Here is a 24,517-nt window from a genome sequence, read left to right on the forward strand (position 1 = left end):
GGAGTAGATTATTCGGTCCCTCAAGCCTTCTCCACCATTTAATGTGATGGCCTATTGATGACTTTAGTGTCCAGAAATATATCTACTTCCTTCTTAAATATACTCAGTTATTTTTGCCTCCCCAAGTTTCCGCAGTTTCGCCACCCTCTGAGTGAAAATAATTTTCTCATCTCAGTCCTAAATGGCCGACCCCATTTGATGAGACTATGACAAAGTCCAAAGATGTGCGGGTTAGGTGGATTGGCCATGCTAAATTGCCCGTAGTGTAAGGTTAATGGGGGGATTGTTGGGTTACGGGTACGTGGGTTTAAGTGGGGTGATCATTGCTCGGCACAACATCGAGGGCCGAAGGGCTTGTTCTGTGCTGTACTGTTCTATCTATCTTCTAACTTATTCCCGATCTTCCCCGCCCCCAAGCATCCCAGACAGGGCAAACATCTTCTCTGCATCCAGTCTGTCCAGCCCTGCCAATACGTAATGTGTTTCAAGATGTAATGTGTTTCAAGCAAAATGAAGTAAGGGGTAAAGTGCAAGGCAGAGAAGACATAGTCAAAAATCAAAAAGGGCGACAGTACAAGGTCCAGTGACTGAGGGGAGCTCAGTGAATAGGCCCAGTAATACTAAAAGGAATAAAACTGGAGATGTTAAGATTCAAAACAGAGGTAAAAAAACCAACATAAGTGTACTTTACCTGAATGCTCGTAGTGTCCGGAATAAAGTAAATGAGTTGATGGCACAAATCATCGTGAATGACTATGATTTAGTGGCCATTACTGAAACATGGTTAAAGGATGGTCACGACTGGGAGTTAAATATCCGAGGGTATCAAACTATTCGGAAGGACAGAGTGGATGGTAAGGGAGGTGGTGTTGCTCTGTTATTTAAGGATGACATCCGGGCAATAGTAAGGGATGACATCGGTGCTATGGAGGATAAGATTGAATCCATTTGGGTGGAAATCAGGAATAGTAAGGCGAAAAGTCACTGATAGAAGTAGTCTATCGGCCACCAAATAGTAACGTTATGGTGGGGCAGGCAATAAACAAAGAAATAACTGATGCATGTAGAAATGGTATAGCAGTTATCATGAGGGAATTTAATCTACGTCGATTGGTTTAACCAGGTCGGTCAAGGCAGCCTTGAGGAGGAGTTTATAGAATGCATCCGCGATAGTTTCCTAGAACAGTATGTAATGGAACCTACGAGGGAACAAGCGGTCCTTGATCTTGTCCTGTGTAATGAGACAGGATTGATTCATGATCTCATAGTTAGGGATCCTCTCGGAAGGAGCAATCACAATATGGTGGAATTTAAAATACAGATGGAGGGAGAGAAAGTAAAATCAAATACTAGTGTTTTGTGTTTAAACAAAGGAGATTACAATGGGATGAGAGAAGAACTAGCTAAGGTAGACTGGGAGCAAAGACTTTACGGTGGAATAGTTGAGAAACAGTGGAAAACCTTCCAAGCGATTTTTCACAGTGCTCAGCAAAGGTATATACCAACAAAAAGGAAGGATGGTAGAAAGAGGGAAAATCGACCATGGATATCTAAGGAAATAAGGGAGGCTATCAAATTGAAGGAAAAAGCATATAAAGTGGCAAAGATTGGTGGGAGACTAGAGGACTGGGAAATCTTTAGGGGGCAACAGAAAGCTACTAAAAAAGCTATAAAGAAGAGTAAGATAGAGTATGAGAGTAAACTTGCTCAGAATACAAAAACAGACAGTAAACGTTTTACAAATATGTACAACAAAAAAGAGTGGCTAAGGTAAATATTGGTCCTTTAGAGGATGAGAAGGGAGTTTTAATGATGGGAGATGAGGAAATGGCTGAGGAACTGAACAGGTTTTTTGGGTCGGACTTCACAGTGGAAGACACAAATAACCTGCCAGCGACTGATAGAAATGAGGCTATGACAGGTGAGGACCTTCAGAGGATTGTTATCACTAAGGAGGTAGTGATGGGCAAGCTAATGGGGCTAAAGTTAGACAAATCTCCTGGCCCTGATGGAATGCATCCCAGAGTGCTAAAAGAGATGGCTAGGGAAATTGCAGATGCACTAATGATGATTTACCAAAATTCACAAGACTCTGGGGTGGTCCCGATGGATTGGAAATTAGCAAACGTGACACCACTGTTTAAAAAAGGAGGTAAGCAGAGAGCAGGAAATTATAGGCCAATGAGCTTAACTTCGGTAGTAGGGAAGATGCTGGAATCTATCATCAAGGAAGAAATAGCGAGGCATCTGGATAGAAATTGTCCCATTGGGCAGACACAGCATGGGTTCATAAAGGGCAGGTCGTGCCTAACTAATTTAGTGGAATTTTTTGAGGACATTACCAGTGCAGTAGATAATGGGAGCCAATGGATGTGGTATATCTGGATTTCCAGAAAGCCTTTGACAAGGTGCCACACATAAGGTTGCTGCATAAGATACAGATGCATGGCATTAAGGGTAAAGTAGTAGCATGGATAGAGGATTGGTTAATTAATAGAAAGCAAAGAGTGGGGAGTAATGGGTGTTTCTCTGGTTGGCAATCAGTAGCTAGTGGTGTCCCTCAGGGATCCGTGTTGGGCCCACAATTGTTCACAATTTACATAGATGATTTGGAGTTGGGGACCAAGGGCAATGTGTCCAAGTTTGCAGATGACACTAAGATGAGTGGTAAAGTGAAAAGTGCAGAGGATACTGGAAGTCTGCAGAGGGATTTGGATAGGTTAAGTGAATGGGCTAGGGTCTGGCAGATGGAATACAATGTTGACAAATGTGAGGTTATCCATTTTGGTAGAAATAACAGCAAACGGGATTATTATTTAAATGATAAAATATTAAAGCATGCAGCTGTGCAGAGAGACCTGGGTGTGCTAGTGCATGAGTCACAGAAAGTTGGTTTACAGGTGCAAAAGGTGATTAAGAAGGCAAATGGAATGTTGTCCTTCATTGCTAGAGGGATGGAGTTTAAGACTAGGGAGGTTATGTTGCAATTGTATAAGGTGTTAGTAAGGCCACACCTGGAGTATTGTGTTCAGTTTTGGTCTCCTTACTTGAAAAAGGACATACTGGCACTGGAGGGTGTGCAGAGGAGATTCAATAGGTTAATCCCAGACTTGAAGGGGTTGGATTATGAGGAGAGGTTGAGTAGACTGGGACTGTACTCGTTGGAATTTAGAAGGATGAGGGGGATCTTATAGAAACATTTAAAATTATGAAGGGAATAGATAGAATAGATGCGGGCAGGTTGTTTCCACTGGCGGGTGAAAGCAGAACTAGGGGACATAGCCTCAAAATAAGGGGAAGTAGATTTAGGACTGAGTTTAGGAGGAACTTCTTCACCCAAAGGGTTGTGAATCTATGGAATTCCTTGCCCAGTAAAGTAGTTGAGGCTCCTTCATTAAATGTTTTTAAGGTAAAGATAGATAGTTTTTTGAAGAATAAAGGGATTAAGGGTTATGGTGTTCGGGCCGGAAAGTGGAGCTGAGTCCACAAAAGATCAGCCATGATCTCATTGAATGGCGGAGCAGGCCAGATGGCCTACTCCCGCTCCTCGTTCTTATGTTCTTCCACTCTTCTAAGTGAGTACTGGTCTAGTTGACCCAGCTCCTCTCATAAGACCATCCCAGGAATCAGTCTGGTGAGCCCTCGCTGCACATCCACTGTGGCAATTAAATCCTTTCTAAGGTCAAGAGACTAAAACTGCACAGAATTCTCCCAAGGCCTTGTACAGCTACTGTAAGACATCTTTGCTCCTGTACTCAAATCCTCTTGCAATGAACACCAACATACCTTTTCCTTCCTAGCTGCGTGCTGCACTTGCTTGCTTGCTTTCAGTTACTCATGTACAGGGACCCCTTGTACATCAACATTTCCCAATTTCTCACCATTTAAATAATATTCTGCCATTCTGTTTTTGCTATCAAAGTGGAAAACTTTACACTTATCCACGTTATGCTGCACCTGGCCTGTACTTTCCCATTTACTCAACTAGTCTAAATTGCCTTGAAGCCGCGTGACATCCTCCTCACCACTCACATTCCCACCTCGTTTTGTGACAAAGGGAGGGGCATTAAAACTCATTATACCAGTTGAGATGCTAATAACCACCATCTGTCTATTAAGGTGAGTAATGGATTTTGACCAGAGGCATAGAAACTGATTGTTAACCTGCAACTGACTCATCAATGGGCAACAACCCCTGACCTAAACTCCTGTGCCCTTTGGAACATTTGAATATTTCATTCTGAGACTCCCAACTCAGTTGAATGTTTGCGAATATGCAGCATAAAGCTGTTTACCTTTTGAAATATCTTTACCTCGGCAGGTTTTCAGCACAATAAAACATACCCTTTTATGTTTAAGTTCAAGAAAGCCTTTGCAATCCCCATGCAAATGGTTAAGTACAGATACTGAGTTGATACCCTCTATTTTTATTTTTTTAAATATAAATTTAGAGTACCCAATTCATTTTTTTTTCCAATTAAGGGACAATTTGGTTTGGCCAATCCACCTAACCTGTACATCTTTTGGGTTGTGGGGGCGAAACCCACGCAAACACGGGGAGAATGTGCTAACTCCACACGGACAGTGACCCAGAGCTGGGATCGAACCTGGGACTTCGGCGACGTGAGGCCGCAGCGCTAACTCACTGCGCCAACGTGCTGCCCTGATACCTTTACATTTATAAACGACAAACAAAATCCTGCTATAATCAATCGAGGAAAGTGATATAAGGGCCAGATCCATATAAATATATATTATATATATATAGAAAGGACTAATCCTCGGGCGTAACTAGCTGTATTTGAGAGCCTTAGGAAAAGGCTAATATTAAAACTTAACTGCATTTGCTGTAGTTAACCTTTCATCATTGTGCAGCCATTCAAGGATTTCAGTGCTCATTTTTAATAAATTATGAAACTGCAATCAATGCAAGGGAAGAGAAAGCCAAAATTTACATTGTTGCCAATTGAAAATCACAAACTTGTATCAAACAAACGGCCATCTCAGACAGATTTCAAATACAAACATCAGAAAGAAATGTACTGTTGAGTTACCATTAGATCCCTCATGGGATAGGCAGTCTAGATATTCCCAAGATCTTCTATAAGTATATCAATAGGAAGAAGGGCAGCACGGTAGCACTGTTACTTCACAGATCCAGAGTCCCAGGTTCAATTCCCGGCTTGGGTCACTGTCTGTGTGGAGTCTGTACATTCGCCCCGTGTCTGCGTGGGTTTCCTCCGGGTGCTTCGGTTTCCTCCACAGTACAAAGATGAGCTGGTTAGCTGGATTAGCAAAGCTAAATTGCCATTAGTGTCCAAAAAGGTTAGTTGGGGTTACAGAGATAGGGTGGAGGTGTGGACTTAAGTAGGGTGCTCTTTCCAAGGGCCGTGCAGACCCGATGAGCCAAATGATCTCCATCTGTACTGTAAATTCTATGACTCTATCATTCTATTAAATAGTGGGGCCCATTAGAGACCAAGGGGGAAATCTGTGGGTGGAACCAGAGAATATCGGTAGGGTGTTGAACGAATACTTCACATTCTTCTTCATCCAAGAGAATGAGGATGTAGGTATAGAACTCAGGGAGAGAAACTGCAAGGTTATTGAACAAATTGACAGAGGGAGAGACAAGGGGCGCGATTCTTCGCCCCCCACGACGGGTCGGAGAATAGTGGGAGGGCCTTCCCGACATTTTTTCCGACCTCCCGCTATTCTCCCCCCCCCCCCAATGGCCGCCCCACGACACGAATCGCTGCTCGCCGTTTTTTTACGGCGAACAGCGATTCTCCCCTATCCGATGGGCCGAGTTCCCAGGCCTTTCCGGCCGTTTTCACGAATTTAAACACACCTGCTCTCACCATTCGTGAAAACGGCCGCAAAGTGCCGTTCTGCACAACCATGGCACCGATTGGCACGGCCGCACCACGGCCGTGCCAAGGGTGGCATGGGCCCGCGATCGGTGGGCACCGATCGCGGGCAGCAGGTCCGATACCCGCGCACTCTTTGTCCCTCCGCCGCCCCGCAGGATCAGTCCGCGGGGTGGCTGAGGGGCATGACGGACAGCGCATGCGCTGGTTTGACGCATATGCGCGATGACGTCATTCGCGCATGCGCGGGTTGGACCCGTCCAATCCGCGCATGCGCGGCTGATGTCATCGTGCGCATCAGCTGCTGTGAGTCTTGGTGGCTGGGCTTAGCGAACGTTCGCTAAGTCCGCGATGCCGTTCTTCACGGGGCCGCGATGCTAGCCCCGACCGGGGGGGTGAATCGGGTCCCGGGAGGGGGCGCGGAGGCTGCCATGAAACACGGCCAGTTTCACGGCAGCCTTTACGACTCTCCGCATTTGCGGAGAATCGTGCCCAAGGTATTGGAAGTGTTGGCAGTTTCAAAAGTGGACAAATCTCTAGGCACGGATAAATTGCGTCCCAGGCTGCTGCGGGAAGTGAGGGAGGAGATCATAGAATTTACAGTGCAGCAGGCTATTCAGCCCATCCAGTCTGCACTGGCCCTCGGAAAGAGCACCTTACTTAAACCCACACCTCCACCCTATCATCGTAACTCAGCAACCCACTTAACCTTTTTTGGACACGAAGGGCAACTTAGCATGGCCAATCCACCAAACCTGCACATATTTGGACTGTGGGTGGCAACCGGAGCACCCGGAGGAACCCCATGCAGACACAGGGAGAGCATGCAGACTCTGCACAGTGACCCAAGTCAGGAATCGAACCTGGGACCCTGGAGCAGTGGAGCAACAGAACTGACCACTACTGCTACTGTACTGTGCAGGTGCTCTGACCAAATTTTGGGATGGAACATTTATGTTATGAAGAGAGGTTGGAAAGGCTTTGATTGCTTTCGTTAGAGCATAAAAAAACTGAGGCATGTCCTCGCCGAAGTGTACAGGATTATGAGAGGCATGGAGAGGGTGGATAGGGAGCAGCTGTTCCTCTTAGCTGAAGGTTAGTTATGGGGGGACACAAGGTGAGGGGCAGTACTTTTAGAAGGGATGTAAGGAATATCTTTTTTGCTCAGATGGCGGTGACAGTCTGGAATGCTATTCTGTGAGGGTGGTAGAGGCGGGTTGCCTTGCATCCTTTAAAAAGTACCTGGATGAGCACTTGGCACATCATAACATTTAAGGTGATGGGCCAAGGGCTGGTAAATGGGATAAGGTAGATGGGTCAAGTATTTTTCACATGTCAGTGCAGACTCGATCGGCCAACGGGCATCTTCTACTCTGTGTGAGTCTGGGTAAGGAAAGAAACATTAGGAGGGGAGCAGAAAGAATTGGAGCAATTACACAATAAATGGAGAGCAGAGTCAGGGACCTAGAACAAACACTCAAAACCTGAACTGAAACAAACCTCAAGCTGAGCAAAAATGCTCCCAGGGTGTCTCCCATCATCTGACAAGTCCAGAAGGCCAGCAGGCAAAACAAGTGGCCAAAAATGGCAGGTCCGTTTTATAAAGCACAACATTTGCACAGTGTATGCATAGATCATTTAACCTTTCCAGATCTTTGATGGTAGGAAATATGTTATCTTTTAGTCAGTGTTGGTTGAGGAATAAATGTCAGCAAAGGCAATTCACTAATCCTTTAGTGAAGAATCAACTTGGGCAGAACAACAATCTTAGCTTTTCATCAGATTTGAAAGCTACAGGGCGGAATTCTCCGCTTCCGGGAAACATTAGGAGGGCCGTCGTGAACTAGGCCGAGTTTCACGACGGCCTCGGAGGCCACTCCTCGCTCCCTATTCTCCCCTCCCGGCGGGGCTAGGAGCGGCGCTCCGTAACTCTTGGCCGCGGGGGCATCGTGCCGAGAATGACGCGGCCGGCGTGCCTAATGACGTCAGCCGCGTATGCGCAGGTTGGCCGGCTCCAACCCGCGCATGCGCGGCTGACGTCATGACGCTGACAGCTCGAACCCGCGCATGCGGGTGGCAGTCTTTCCCCTCAGCCGCCCTGCAAGACGTGGCGGCTTGATCTTGCGGCGCGGCGTAGGGGAAATAGTGTGTCCGATTGAGACGCCGGCCCGACAATCGGTGGGCACCGATCGCGGGCCTGTCCCCTCCCAAGCACAGTCGTGGTGCTCATTCCCCACCAGGCCCCCTACAAGCCCCAAACAGGCATCTCCACACCCGTTTCACGACCAGGTGTGGTTGCCGCCGTCGTGAAACGGTCGCGAACGGCAGGCCGCTCAGCCCAACCGGGTCGGAGAATCGCCGTTCGCCGAGCGGAGCGGGTGAGACATCACAAACTTCTGACTCAAACGGAAGTGGTCTACCACTGATCCAGATATGAGACACACCTGTAATGCACACCTAAAGACTTTTACATACTTTATATTACAAATTAATGTAAACTGAAATTGAAAATGGTTTAACTTTAGATATACCCAAGAAAGTGCAGTAAGCATAATTAATTCCACATGTTTTCTAGAATATGTCTTTAAATAAAATACTGCACTCCATCAAAGCACATCCAGCTAATATGGCATCACTTATGAGCATCTCTCCTGCACTTGATGATAAACATAACTTTGTAGCCTAGAAATAGAAGTGAAGTAGACTCCTTCTGTACCCTATTTACGGCCAGAATTCAACTCAGTTCACACCAGAAGTGAGGATTCTACCATTGAACCGCCGATACTCTAGCATCCTGCAACCTGACACACCTTTGATTGCATTAATCTATCTCTTATAATCCTTATGCAGACTGATAGTATTCTGTGTCTTTTAACATCCATTTATGTCCCACATCCAACATGTCAACTAAAATCTTGCTAATGTCTTCACTGGCAGATGCTGTTTACACTCAATTAGAAAATTATTTTTTAATTTAAAAAAGGAGATATTTCCACCTATGTCCCTCCTTTCTTTTCAAAGTGCTATGGCTAGGATTTTGTTGGGCCGATGGTGATCTCATCCACCCACCGCTTGGAGAACTTGTGGGCGACCTCCATCAGTTCCATGGGGGAAACCCAATGAAGTGTTCATCAGACACCTAACCTGCCAGCATGTTTGAGATCCCTGGTGGCAGAGGTCCTGACCACTGACAGTTGTTGGCCAATCAGAGACCATAGGGCATTCCACCTGGGACGCTATTGGCTAATCAAATGGGGTTTGCATCGCAGCGTTCTGAGGATGCAGCATATTCGTGTGATCTGCATTTAATCCCTGAGCGGCCCCTGAATGGCAGTGGGCTCAGGAATAATAGGTGATTTAGCTCACTATTGAGCCTATTGCAAACTTGCCTTGGATGGCTGGGAATTCCACATCACCCTCTTCCTCCTTAATTGAGGGAGATTTTCCCATTACCAGGAGACTGACACAGGGTATCTCCCATAATTACCTGACCCTTCCCCCCAACATTTCCTCCTACAAAAGGCTGCATTAAATCCAGTCCCATTTTCCTTCAACGGGTGCAAAAATATTCGCAGTTTAGAAATACAAATGGTTTCACAGAACTGTTACAGCACTGAAGGAAGCCATTCAGCCCATCATGCCTGCACCGGCTCTCCAAATGAACCATTCTTTAGTGCTATTCTTCCATCTTCTCCCCATAACCCTGCACATTCTTCCTTTTCAGATTTCAGTCTAATTCCCTTTTGAAAGCCTTGCCTGAATATTCCCCCACCACCTTCTCAGGAAGTGTATTCCAGACCGTAACCACTTGCTGGTGAACACATTTTTTTCTCACGTCACTTTTGCTTCTTTTACAAATTACTTTAAATTTGCACCCTCTCTATCTTGATCTCTTCATGAGTGGGAACAGTTTTTCCCTATCTAACCTGCCCAGGCCCCTCATGATTTTGAATACCTCTATTAAGCTGATCCAGTCTGGTTTTTGTAATCCCCAATCTCACATTAACAGGTTTGACTTGTGACAGTTACAACAGTTCTTTCATAAGAGAAAACCTAACTTACTTTCTAAACCTGCCACTAGATTCCAAATAAGTAAACTAATATATTTAAAATACCACTCATGAATAAAGTTAACAACCAGGTTTCTATTTGCTTTTCTCTGCGCAGAATCTTTGGAGAGAGAACTTTTCAGGGCCAAACTGATACACTTCTGTACAGATGAGAGTTCTAGGACCAACTGCCTTTTCAGACAGACCTGGCTACTCCCATTATATTGTCTGTACCCAGAGCATAAGGCATTCTTTTTCTCTTCTTACAAGATGTCCTTTGGCTTTTTTTAGCTATGTGTGAACAAATAAGTGGTTCCCAAGATCTATTGACGGAACACTTCATCTGCAAAGCATGATTACCTCACTTTCACTTATATGGCACCTTAATCACAGTTCTAGAGGTCATACTGTCTGTATGCATCTCAACCCAAGTTTTTAATTACATTACTGCAAAAAATATAAAATAGGACAATTTCTTACATTCATCAAGCCACTTGTATCAACAATACAAAAGGCGGGTCGGCATGTAGCACAGTGGTCAGCACTGCTGCCTATGCCGCACAGTACCCAGGTTCGAATCCCAGCCCTGGGTCACTGTCCATGTGGAGTTTGCACATTCTCTTCGCGTCTGCCTGGGTTTCACTCCCACAACCCAAAGATGTGCAGGTTAGGTGGATTGGCCTCGCTAAATTGCCCCTTAATTGGAAAAAAAATAATTGGGTATGCTAAATTTAGGGAAAAAATACAAAAGGCACTACAGCATTCCTAAAGCAACTAAGGAATGGCAATGATTTCCAGACACGCTGAGAATGTAGAGTTCATTGTAAAAAATAGTAGAAGTTGATCTTTCTCATCACTGGAACATTAATACCTGAAAATTAAAAATTAATATGATAATCAAAGTGTAAAATCTGAGCACAGGAATAAAAAAATGGGTGAGATGAGAGGTCGAGAAGTTCCTCTTTTAATCAAGCCTATGGAATAACAATGAGGAAATACATTTTTGGAAAAGGTCCATTTCACTTCCTAGTGCACAACAATTGAAAAGTTGGTGACATAACTTTGAGGAAGTGGCCCAACGTTGTGAAGATCAGTAGCCCTATATGTTTTTTTTTACACTATTTCTTTGTTTACATGAAGATCGGAAACGATACTCTGTTGTTCTAACTCCTCCCGGCCAGGCTAGCTTTGAAGCATTCGCCCCAAAGTAACAAAGCCGGGCTCGCTGAATGCTGCAGTTTTCCAGTCTGCAGAGATAAAAACACGGAAGAGTGGCAGCAATGCGGCAATGACCCAGACTGGCTGCGGAGCCATTCCCCCACCCTCAATAAGTGCAGTGACATTTAACACACTCTCAACCAGAATTACCTGGAAACAGGAGAAGGAGCTTCCCAAGTCAGTGTGGACAATGCAGGGAGGACACACACACAGTATCACTGACTCGGCGTTCCGGTCAACAGGGCGCAGCTCAACTACCCAAAGCAGCAGAGGACAGGGCAGGGCGAGTGAAGCCTCACTGGCACTTCATGGAATAAATGATGCAAACTGTTCCAGATCCTCCGCGCCCCACAAATACACGATGGATGTTTTTAAGCAAATGTCAGCGCCCTGCGGCGGATTTCCTCCCAAACTAATTTCAGGATATAAAACGTGCAAATCCCGTTATAAAATTAATTCAAGCGAAATCCTAATTGCCAGTAGCGACTGGCGATAGATATAGTAGCAGGAGTGCGGGCCCGGGGGTGACTGGATCTCATCCGGGTTTCGGCCCTTGACAAGTCTTGGCGGCTCTGAGCTGCTTTTCCAGCCCCAGCCTCAGCCGCTTGACTAATTTTTAACAGCGTTTACTCCCGTCATATTTACCTTTCGGGACTCTTTGCCTTTTCTTTTGTTCGGCTGCGACATCTTGCAGGCTGTCCCTCCAAAGTTAGCGCTTTCTGGCGGATCGGCGAACCCACACTAACTCCTGTCAGAGAGCCGAGGCGCTGGCGCTTTTCCCACCAAACTTGTTGTAGTCGTTTGCAGTTTAGGGCGTATCCCTTTTCAATCCCTCTGAATGTTTCTGTTGTGGAACATTCTCTCTTACAGGCTAACCACATTTAGCGGCCTTTTCCAGATGTACTCGAATCACCACACTCCCTGCCCCCTCCCCACCCCCTTTCTCCATGGGTAGACCCTTCACACATAAATAACAGAAATACCTCATTTAAAAATGTGTCATTGCAGCATCCCGGATAGTCTATAATAATTATACATCCTGGGTGATAATTTACCTTCCTTTCCAGATCTTTCTCTTGCCTCCCAGAATAATTGAGGCCAGAGTAGGAATTACCGTGGCGACCAGGGGCATGGGGGTTCTGTCCTTTTTATCCAAGGAATGTTCTAATACACTGTTCGTTTCGGGAGCCTATGTGCGACTCCAAGAACGTTCCACTTAACCCCACTCCAAATTGTCCACATTCTTTCACAATCCAATTGATTTAGAAAATGGCACACGCTAACAATACCTGTCAAATCAGGTTTCAACTGACAGTCAGCAATACGTAACAGACAAAAGTTTCATTTATTTATGTATTTCCCAAATTGATGCACACAGTTGTGAGCTGAGGCAGTGTGCAAGTATATTGGCCCTGATATTTTTTCTGAGGAACAGGAGGGAATTTCCAGTAAAAGCAAATGTGGCAACTGCTCCTGCTCTCCACAATGCAGCCGTCTCCTGGTATGAGACAGATAAGACAGATCGCAAGAAGTCCACTCCCTTCAAACTGCGAAGGTCACAGGATAGCAGTTGTGTTTAGAGTCGACGTTTTCTTCTCCCAAACCAGACCTGTAGCATCAGGAACCAGAATACTCCTGCGCTTACGTGCTTCCCAAACTTGAATGTAGTAGAAAATACAGTGCAGTGGAAATAAAACACGCCCACTTCCACAGAGTATATTCATATGAAAGAATGAAAGAAAATTACTGCAGTTGGCAGAAATCAGAAGAAAAAAAGAGACAGGAAATGTTTGAAATTCACTGGGCAGCATTTGAGACAAAGGGACACGATTCTGGTCGATGACCTTTCATCAGAACTCGGTGGAGGGAGTGCAGAGGTAAAAGGTAAGGGGAGGTGGCATCATTAAATCAGATTCAATAAAATTGATAAACTGGGGGAATGAAATAGAATCATGACAGGAAGCAGTCTGTGAGATAACTATGGGAACCAGTGGCATTATTAGTGGACTTTAGTTGGCAGCCTATCCCCAAAAATGGAGTTAGAGATGGAGGAAGGGAAGAGTTAGAGATGGATCATGTAACTGGTAGGGTGGGAATTGGAAGTAAAGGTGATGAAATGTTCCAGTTTGAAGGAGAGCAGGAAATGGCCCCAATACAAGCCTTTAAAAGAGGTTAGGGAGGAAGCCTGAGTAGAATTAGAATAAAAACTGTTCCACAAAAAAAAAGACACAACTAGTACCAATAATAGGGGTTTCCACAGTGGCACATTTTACTTGGAGGAAATGAGTGAAATCAAAGAAGAAGTTGTTCAATGTGAAAAGTTCAGGCAGGCAGAGGAGGGTGGTGGTGGATATACAAGGTAGCACAGTGGCTAGCACTGTTGCTTCACAGAATCAGGGACACAGGTTCAATTCCCGGCTTGGATTACTGTCTGTGCGGAGTCTGCATGTTCTCCCCGTGTCTGTGTAGGTTTCCTCCCGCTGCTCCGGTTTCCTCCCACAAGTCCTGAAAGGTGTGCTGTTCGGTGAATTAGACATTCTAAATTCTCCCTCAGTGTACCCGAACAGGCGCCGGAGTGTGGTGGCTGGGGTTTTTTCACAGTAACTTCATTGCAGTGTTAATGTAAGCCTACTTGTGACACTAATAAGGATTATTATTATTATAAAAAATTATATTTGGGAACTCATTTAAGAAGAAGCAAATTAGACCTTCTTGGAAAATTGAGCTGCAGAGGGATTATATATTTAAGGTGAAAATGCGATGATTAGGGCTAGGAAACTGTATAGTGTTGAAGTGGCAAGGGTGACCGAAGAGTCACAGATGTACTTGGGACAAAAGAAAAGAAGAGAAGGAGAGAAAATAAATAGAGCCAAGATAGGAAGAAATCAGGGGCGGGATTCTCTCTTAGCCGACGCTGAAATCGGGAAATGTGGTTGGGCGGAGAATAGCTTTCGACGCCAAAACCGCAGCGCTGATTTGACGCCAAAATAGCGAATCTCCGTCACCTCATGAACTGCGTCAATGCGTTTCACTCCGCATGTCCAGTAGGCACTGTTTGCATATCATTAGCGGGCCTAACCCGGTACTCTGCAGGGCCTCCGTGATTCTCTGCCTCCGATAGGCCGAGTTCCTGATGCCGTGGTTCACTTGTGCTTTTAAAAATCGTGAAACCGGCATGGTGGCTGCTGAGGGAGAAAGAGGGGGTACGGAAAGTGTCCAACATGGTCATAGTGTGCTGGTAGTTGTGCTGCTGGCTGGGGGGTTTCTGCCAGGGTTGGGGGGGGGGGAGTGGTGGGTTGTGGCCAGGAGGTAGATTGTGGGGTCAGGGTGGACTGACATGGAACACAATTGCCGCAGCCGGTAAGGTAGTCATGCAGCTGTGCAAACAGCTAACAGCCCACTTTGAACCTAGTGCCATGGGTCCTATTGGTGTCCCCAGGTCCCACCCCTCTGGCCCCATCGATCCATCAGCTGTATGGCCACGCTCCAGAACAACCAGTGCCTTCCTTTTGGCTTGGATAAGTGTGTGTGTAATGTCAATGTGCGGCTGTAGCTTGTCAGCCTCCCGAGTGTCGATCATGGACCTGGCGTATGCCGCACCATTTTTCAGTAGAACCGAGTGTGTTCCACGCGACACATGGTGCTAGCCCTTCAACGGTAGCGGAATCGGTCGAGATTCGGCGCCAGTTTTTCTGTCGTAAACGCCCACAGATTCTCCATTGGCGTCAACACTTAGTCTCAGCAACGGAGAATTCTGCCCCAGTTCTATGGTGAAAGAAGATGCAGAAATGATGGACATAGGAGTGTGGTTCTGTTTGTGGATCTTTGAATAGAGGTTGAAAAAGGCATTATAGAATTGGGACTCTTTGAGGTTGGAGGCCATGAAGTAAGCTCTCTAGAGGCGATGAGGTCAGTAACAATCTGGGAAGAGGTGGCTTGATGCCTGTGGGGGAGTTATGGTGGGTGTGGAGAAGCAAAGGGTTAGTTTCCAACCTCTGCAAGATTGATGCCAGTTTGCCAAACGACAACAGCAACACCACCTTTGACAGCAGGTTTACTGACAATGTGAGGATTGGATCCCAGAGAAAGGAAGGTTGCAATTTTAAATGGGTGTAGGTTTAAGTGAATGAGCAGGGTAGAAATCCTGAATGAAAGAGAAAATGCTGGAAAATCTCAACAAGTCTGGCAGCATCTGTAGGGAGAGAAAAGAGCTAACGTTTTGAGTCCGCTGACTCTTTGTCAAAGCTCTTGAGATGGCCACTGTCACACAAACAGTTCCCAATGAAAATGTCTACGAAAAAATAACTGGCTGGAAGGAAGAGTTCAGCTGGAAATCTTAAAGTTAGAGAAAGGACAGATTGCGGACCAAAGAAGTGAGCATGGAGTTTAAAGAAACTGAAGAGAGACTCTTTCACATGCTGAGTTTAAAATTTATTGAGATGGGAGTAGGGATGGGAATAAAGCTGATGACTGATAATACGGGATCAGAAAGGGGAATGCCAGAGGAGATAATTAAAACATGGAAAGGGTGAGATTGGAAGGAAGGATAGATTCAGAGGAAAGTAAAGGAGACAAAGTACACAGAAGGGTGTTGGTATCAATGAGTTGTTGAAGCTTTTGATCCTTGACAGCTGAAAGGAAGGAAAAGAGTTTTTTGTTGAACCAGAGAATAAAATTGAAATGCACAACAATATTGCACAAAGGTAGAGGGTGTGATCTACCGGCCACGTTCTGTCTGAACCTGGGCATGAAATGGCCGGAAGATGCCAGGAGAGGCCTTTACCAGGATTTACCCAGCTCGCCACACCTCACAAGATCTAACGGGATCTGGCAAGACGTCGCTATCTGGATCCTGCCCATTGCAGGCGAAGTCAGTATTTGGCTAATCTGCATATTAGAGTGAACAGCTAAGGGGTGTAGGCGAGTGGGGGGGGGGTCACTCAGGGGATTGGTGGCCCCCAGATGGTTGGCCTCTGATCAGGGTGGCACTGCTGGGCACCCTGGCAGTGACATCCGGGTGCCAGCCTGCTGCTGACGCTTCAAGCGCCGGGAATGACCCCTCCATTCTTACCCGGAACGAACCATCTTTTATTTTGTTAGATCACATCCAGAGTGAGTCACTGCTGCTGAAGGAGAGTCAAGTGTATGGATGTGGAAATGTATGGCTTTGAGTGGCAAAACAGTGGTTCAAGGAATGCTGAATATCTTGGAGATATCTGTTAACATGGATAGATCTGAAACATTGAGAGGAATTTCAGTTGGCATCCGAGAGGTGTTAGTTGGTGTCAGAGACAGATGCTGAGGAAAGAGATGTGCCTATGAAAATGGATTTTATTGGATAACTGATCAAACAAGAATAAGGAACAAAAAGAAATGAAGGTAAAAATTAAAGGAGACAAATGGAAATCCTGTCAGAGAGCCGAACTTCATCAAAGCTACCACTTCCATTGTGTCAGCGTCACATGCCAACATATCTTTAGAATCATAGAAGCACTATGGTGCATAATGAGGCCATTCAGCCCATTGAGTCCGCACCGATTCTCTGAAAGGCCACCCCACCTCGGCCCACTCCCCTACCATATCTCAGTAACCCCACCTATACTTTTGGGCACTAAAGGGAAAATTAGCATGGCCAATCCACATCTTTGGACTGTGGGAGGAAACTTGAGCATCCAGAGGAAACCCACAAAGGCATGGAGAGAATGTGCAAACTCCACACAGACCGTGACCCAAGGTTGAAATGGAACCTGAGTCACTGGTGCTGTGAGAGTGCAGTGCTAACCACTGTGCCGCCATGCCACCCTCTGCTAACATTTATAAATGTGACCAAATGCTTTCGTATCCATGATAATGAAAAATTAATAAATGGAGATGATGTAAAGATGGGTCTTGCAAATTTCAACTGATGGGCTGTGAGTATTTCCTCAGGCAATTGTTCCATTGTGGGATTATCCTTGGATGAAAGATTGTTGATGCACTGTTACGAAAACAAATGGGAATTGTAGTTTGTGTGGATGTCTTACCTTGTGTTTTGTCATTGCCGAAGGGCACTAGGTACTTGATCCTGTCAATTCCTGCCATCCCTTCCATATTTTATATAACATGGCCAGTTTATTTTCCCTGCACTTTACTGCAGTAATCTCCATTTTAAATCATTGATCAAAGTTGTGACACTATGCAAGGTACCATTGGCCCTGATTATTTATGCCAGCAGATCCTTCCAGGTGTTGATCCATGCAGAAGTGTGCAGCACATCTTTCGGTTGCTACAAACTTATTTACATCTCTTATCATATTAAGACCATACACACAACTTTGATACCCCAGGTTTGGATGAACAAATATCTGGTAAGCTATAATTCTGATTTTCTTTTGAAATACCAAAGGTATCATCAATCCAAGAACCCTGGGCTGCATTCTCCGATTCTGGGACTAAGTGCTGACGCCGGCATGGGAACGGTGGCCTTTTACGACCACAAAAACTGCGCAAAATGGCCACTGATCCTCCATCTGGTGGGGGGCCAGCAGGCACGCAGCGTAGAGCACCCGGCTCTCGCTGCGGATATGGCCGGAGAATTGCCGGGTTTGTGGCCACACTTGCACACACCGGCAGCCTACAGCCTGCAGTGGCCACGCCGTGCAACATGGCGCCGGCCGCGCGTGGACTTGGCAAGCCAAATAGTGACCCCCTTTCACCAGGCTCGGCACACCCCTGGACCACCCCTCCACCAGTGCCCCCAACCCCCGCCAAAGCCCGCGGATCGGCTCCTCCCCCCCCACTAGGTGGCGGCGCTGGACCTAGTCCGCAGCCGCCAAGCTGAGTTCCCAGAAGTAAATACCACATGCGACTAATGCTATCAGGAACTCGGCCCATCGGGGACAGAGCATTGGGGGGAGGGCCTCAGGTAACGTCCTGAAGCCATCCATAGGGCATTGGCCTACTCCTAGAATATGCATTTTGGAGGGGGCGGAGCATCGTAAAAGCGACGCCAGCCCCGATTTCGGCACCAACATGGATTCTCCGGCCGATCGCCGAACACGATTCCGGCGTTGAAGACCGGAGACAGTAGCACAGTGGTTAGCACTGCTGCTTCACAGCTCCAGGGTCCCAGGTTCGATTCCTGGCTTGGGTCACTGTCTGTGCGGAGTCTGCACATTCTTCCTGTGTCTGCATGGGTTTACTCCAGGTGCTCCGGTTTCCTCCCACAGTCCAAAGATGTGCAGGTGAGGTCAATTGGCCATGGTAAATTTCTCTTTGTGTCCAAAAAAAAGGTTAGATGGGGTTACTGGGTTACAGGGATAGGGTGGCGGCGTGGGCCAAAGTAGGGTGATCTTTCCAAGAGCCGGTGCAGACTCGATGAGCCAAATATAAATTCTGCACTGTAAGTTATCTGTAAATCTATGTTAAGTAGCTGAAAGATTCAGGTATTCTGTGATGTTGAAGATCTGCAAGACACTGCATCTGTTTTGGAATAATTGCATTGGATAAATGTGAGGTGATGCATTTTGGTAGATCGAATCGGGGCAGGACCTAGTCAGATAATGGTAGGGAGTTGGGGAGAGTTAAAGACAAAGAAATTTAGGAGTACAAGTTCATACCTCCTTAAAAGTGGAGTCACAAGTGGACAAGGTGGTGAAGAAGCCATTCGGCATGCTTGGTTTCATTGGTCAGAACATTGATTAGAGGAGTTGGGACATCTTGCTGAAGTTGTACAAGACATTAGTAAGGATGCAGTTGGAATACTGTGTACAGTTCTGATCACCCTATTATAGAAAGGATATTATTAAACTAGATAGAGTATCGAAAAGATTTATCAGGATGCTACCGGGACTTGATGGTTTGATTTATAAGGAGAGGCTGGATAGATTGAGACTTTTTTCCCTGGAGCGTAGGAGTTTTCGGGGTGATCGTATAGAGGTCTATAAAATAATGAGGGGCATAGATAATGTAGACAGTCAACATATTTTCCAAAAGGTAGGGGAGTCTAAAACTAGAGGGCATTGGTTTAAGGTAAGAGGTGAGAGATACAAAAGGGCCCAGAGGAGCAATATTTTTACACAGAGGGTGGTGAGTGTCTGGAACAAGCTGCCAGAGGCAGTAGTAGAGGTGGGTACAATTTTATCTTTTAAAATGCATTTACACAGTTATATGGGGGAGGTGGGTAGAGAGGTTATGGGCCAAATGCAAGGCAATTGGAACCGGCTTAGTGTTAAAAACTGGGCAGCATGGACAAGGTGGGCCGAAGGGCTTGTTTTCGTGCTGTAAAGCTCTATGACTCGATGGTGGTTAAAAAAATAATGTTTTCTCACAGGTCTCCTGTTGTGTTTCTTCTGGTAAACCAGGCAACATATTGTTCCTTTTACAGTTGTCTAATTTACTGTTCTGTTTCAATGAAGCAGTGCCACTTTAAAGTTCAAAGTCAAATTGTTGTTAGGCAAACATAGATTCAAGTCAGAGTTTAACTATTACTTGATGAGAGAGAGTCCTGTATTGAAAGAAAATAGTTGTCAGTTTCAAGTTCTAAATCAAAAACACCAGCATTAAATTACTATGTTTTGATTGTTTAAAGAGTGTTGTATCAGTAACAAAGTGTGACAACTTGCGTATGATTGATAAACCACACACAAAGCTTTTGTGTATATCTAGCTGATCACCTATGACTTTGTTCGTGGTAACTTAGAGGAGATGATATGATATACAAATAGGAGCATTTTACCATGAAACTATCACAAGATAATTACAGAGGAGTAATACCACTTCGTCCATCCATCCAGAGAGATTTTAATGACTATCCCTCCTATTGCCATATTCACTTATTAAATGATTCCATTGTTTTGCTTCCTTTACCTTCCAGAGGTTTATTCCAGATGTTGATTATAAAACAAAATGCCCCTACCTATGTGGGTACTACTAGGCCGCCAAGGTGGCGATGATAAGTAGGTGGGTGATGGAGGGGGAGGGGACGGCATGGAAGAGGTTGGAGGCGGCGTTCATGTGGGCGCGAGCCTGGAGGCGCTGGTGATGGCGCCGTTGCCGCTCCCCCCAACAAGATATACCACGTGTCCAGTGGTGGCGGCTACCCGCAAAATTTGGGGGCAGTGGAGGTGACATAGGGAGGAGGTGAAGGCTTCAGTCTGGTCCCCGATACGGGGGAACCACCTGTTTGTACCAGGGAGGATGGACGGAGGGTTCCTGAGTTGGCACAGGGCAGGTATCAGGCGGATGGGGGATCTCTTTCCCGATGGGAAATTTGCGACCCTAGAGGTGTTGGACGGAAGGCTGGGCCTTCCCCCAGGGAACACCTTCAGATGCATGCAGGTAAGGGCGTTCGTTAGGCGGCAGGTGGCGGTGTTTCCACTGTTGCCACCAAGAGGGGTTCAGGACAGGGTGCTCTCGGGGACATGGGTTGGGTAGGGGAAGATTTTGTCAGTCTACCAAGTGATGCAGGAGGGAGAGGAGGCCTCGATGGAAGAGCTGAAAGATAAGTGGGAGGAGGAGCTGGGAGAGGAGATCGATGAGGGGACGTGAGCGGATATTTTAGAGCGGATAGCAAATATTAAGAATAAAAATGACATTTTTTGTGTTGCATTCCTGGTGTATTTCTCCTTCCCACCTGAGGGTCTCCTGCTCGGCATCTGTGAACCTTGGTGCACTTTCCTCGCTGCCATATTGTTGGTTGGGATTGTGTGTGTGGGGAGTGCAGTGTATATATGCGGCTGCAGCCTGTCAGCCTCCTTAGTTTCAATCCTGAATCTAGCGAATCCAGCATTGTTTCTCATTGGAATCAATTGTGTTCCATGTAGCCCCTTCATGGTCACTGAATCGGCCCCGGTGCGCAGGTTTTGCGGTCGTGAAAGTCCACAAATCCTGTCCCACCGACAACACTTAGTCTCAGGAACGGAGAATCCAACTCCCTATTTTCTCTTTTGTTGGAGCTCAACCCTTTATCCAGTTTTAGGCTAATGCACCACGATGTGACACTCAGTTTACACCTTGCCTAATTTTTAGATCCATTGAAGTCAATGGAATCCAAACTTGACCAGATTTGAAATCAGCAATCTGACCAGAATGTACCGTATTCTCATCAAGTATGTTAGGATACAATCTGTTCATATGTAACGATAAAAATTCCCCACCAAGTAAGTAAAATGAATGTGAGAATCAGACTCACTGCAACCAGATCGCTACACTTTCACAAGAGGAATTACTTTAACCTATCACAATGCCACAGCAGATCACTGAAAATTGTTAAAATCTTTTGGAATAAATTCAGAATTTCCAACGAATTGCTGAAAGATTTTGCGCATTCTTCCCTGAAGCAAATAAATTAAGTATTGCACCGACCATCTATCTGGTTTACATTGATGACATTAAGATTCTCAAGTAAAAGCATATGCCCTGAGATGTTGGAACACCCTCTTAAAATGTGTGGAATTTGCAATTGTTAACAGTGCTTTATGTATTGCTCAAACATTTGCCTGACAGGTTTTAATCACTTTTGCTTTAAACATTGATGATCCAAAATTTACAGACTAAACCAACTTGGGGTACTTTGTGTCTGAATAAACAAAATATACATTTTAAGAAAAGCATGGACAAGTTCAAATTACATTCAAAGAAAAATGCCCGGTTATAAATGCAGATAGATGACTTCTGTTGGCGGCCATGGTGTGAGTGGTCGCACACAGGGCAGCTCCTGCTTGAAGGCACAGAAAAAAGCTGTCTTTACTAGAAATCGGGTGTAACTTCGACAGAAAAGTGTAGTTAATGGTCAGAGAAGTTCCCCCGGGAGTGGTATGTCTGCTATGTGGTAAACCACTGTTGCACCTATATTAGGTGATGTATGGTAGGACCTGTACTACAGGTACGACGGTTGTCCCTGCCTGCTGGCTCCACCCAGTAGGCGGAGTATAAATATGTGTGTCCTCCATGCAGCAGCCATTTCGCCAGCTGCTGTGGGAGGCCACACATCTTAGAGCAATAAAGCCTCAGTTGTATCCAACTCTTGCCTTTGTGCAATTGATTGTGCATCATGCTGGTTACCAAACACGACAGAAGGAGGTGAAGGACTTGGCCAAGGAGTTGGAAGAGACCTGTGGCGCAACAGCTAGTTGAAAGATGATGGAGGAGGAGGGGCCAGTGCAAGTAGTAAAGTCCCAGATGGAACAGTTGATAGTTTTCATCAAGGAAGAGTTCCGGCAGCAGAGGAAGGAGATGCAGGAGGGGAAGGGGAAGGTCGGGGGCGAAGGGAGGGTGATGTGACAAGGCGAGTTGGAGAAGAAACATGGTTAGGGGCAGAGAAAGGTCCATCTTGGATGGGCCAGGTACAGGGTGAAATTAACAGGGTTAGAGCGAAAAGGGGAGGATGATGGATGGCAGAGGGGAATGGAGATGTAAGCCTCCGGTAAGGCTGATAATGCGGAACGTGCAAGAGCTCAATGGACCGGTGAAAAGATCTCAGGTCTTTGCGCACCTAAGGAGTTTAAAAGCGAAGGTGGTCTTTCTGCAGGAGATGCACCTCTGCGTAAAGGACCAGGTTAGGCTAAGGAAGAGGTGGGTGGCCATGCTCTAGTTGATTATGGGAGAAGATTTTAATTGTGTCCTAGGGCCGAGGGTAGATGGGTCGAGTGCCAAGTCAAAGGAGAATACAAATGGCAAATCTGCTGGGCGGGTTTATGGAAAAGATGGAAATGGTGGACCCGTGGCGCTTCAAGAGGGTGTATTCAAGAATCTACTTTATTGTGGTGAGCCGGGAGGTTTTGGTTGGGGTGGAGGGGGCAGAATACACGGGGATAGTAATCTCGGACCATGAGCCCCACTGGCTGCAGATTTGGCTTAGATCGGGACGGGAGCAGAGGCTGGGGTGGAGGTTCGATTCAAGGTTGTTAGCAAATAGAGGGTTTTGCGATAAAGTGTGGGCAGTGATTAAAGATTATGTAGAATTGAACCAAAATGGGAGGTATCGACGACCACATTTTGGGAAGCACTAAAAACAGTGGTCCGGGGGTAGATTATCTTGTTCAAGACACATGCGGATAGGGAAAGGAGGGAAGAATATGAACAGCTCATGAACAAGATAGTTGAGGTAAATAGGGAGTAATCGATTGCACCCACCATGGTGGGATTGATGAGGAGGAAAAAAATTACAGGGGCAATTTGATAGATTGGCGACAGAGAGGGCACTAGGATAGCTGCATAGGGTAAGAGGGGTGCAGTATGATTAGGGGGAGAAGATGAATCTAATGTTAATGCATCAGCTATGGAGGCAGGCTGCACCCAGGGAAACAGTGAAGATACAGACTGGGGCAGGGGATGTGGTGTCGGAGCCAGGGAAGATAAACAAGGTATTTAGGGATTATTATAAGGAGCTGTACAGGACAGAGCCAGGAGGATGAAGAAGGGGATATGGAACGGTTCTTAGACAAACTGGAGTTCCCACAGTTGGAGGAAGAGAAGAGACAGGTGCTCGAGGAGCCCCTGGGGCTGTGAGAGATATTGGACAGTATAAGGGGTATGGTCGGGGAAGGCCCTGGGACCGATGGTTACCTGCCGGAATTTTATAAGGGGTTTGCGACGGACCTATACCCGCATCTCTTGTGAACGTTTAATGAGGTGTTAGAGAAGGGGGAGCTGCCGGAGACAATTATGCAGGCAAAAATCACATTGATACCAAAGATGGGGAAAGACCCATTGGAATGTGGGTCGTATAGGCCCATATCACTATTAAATACAGATGTGAAAGTGCTGACTCAGTTGGTGGTGGGAAAGATGGAAGGTTGTGTCCCGGGGGTGGTTGCGGAGGACCAAACAGAATTTGTAACGGGCAGGCAGCTTTCTAGTAATATAAGGAGGCTGTTAAATGTGATCATGACCCTGTTGGGGGCTCAGGTACCAGAGATAGTGGTGTCCATAATGCGGAGAAAACATTTGACCGTGGAGTGGCGGTACCTATTTGAGGTCCTGAGAAGGTTTGGGTTTGGGTCGAGGTTTGTGGCATGGGTGCGCCTGTTATACGTGGCACCGATGGCAAGTGTGCGGTCCAATGACATGGGTTCACGGAACTTGGAACTGCATAGGGGAACAAGGTAGGGGTGCCTGCTGGTGCCACTGTTGTTTACGCTAGCGATAGAGCCTCAGGCAATGGCTCTTAGGGGTCGGCAGAGTGGCAGGGATTGCGAGGGGACATAGAGAGCATCGGGTGTCGCTATATGTGGACGACCTACTATTGTATGTTTCGGATTGTATGCTGAAGAGCATGGAGAGGATCATGGGTCTGTTGGGGATGTTGGGGCATTCTCAGGATATTTGTTAAATGTAGGGAAAAGCAAAGTGTTTCCGGTGAATGAGTTGGGTCGAGGAGCCAATTTAGGGGGGATGCCA

At 46.2% G+C, this 24,517-nt stretch overlaps 1 protein-coding gene across 10 annotated transcripts in view; it reads right to left on the reverse strand.

The window, feature by feature from the left end:
* Nucleotides 1-11,991, reverse strand: part of cast (calpastatin) — a 285,310-nt gene extending 273,319 nt beyond the window's left edge. For all 10 annotated transcript variants that reach the window (XM_038805226.1, XM_038805231.1, XM_038805234.1 and 7 more), the window contains exon 1: nucleotides 11,783-11,991. In XM_038805226.1, coding sequence (XP_038661154.1) covers nucleotides 11,783-11,824 — 42 coding nt within the window. In that variant the 5' untranslated portion in view covers nucleotides 11,825-11,991. The remainder of the gene's footprint in view (nucleotides 1-11,782) is intronic.
* Between the last annotated feature and the right edge of the window lie 12,526 nt (nucleotides 11,992-24,517).

The sequence above is a fragment of the Scyliorhinus canicula genome, chromosome 8 (genome assembly GCF_902713615.1).
Source record: "Scyliorhinus canicula chromosome 8, sScyCan1.1, whole genome shotgun sequence".
NCBI classification, from domain to species: Eukaryota; Metazoa; Chordata; class Chondrichthyes; order Carcharhiniformes; family Scyliorhinidae; genus Scyliorhinus; species Scyliorhinus canicula.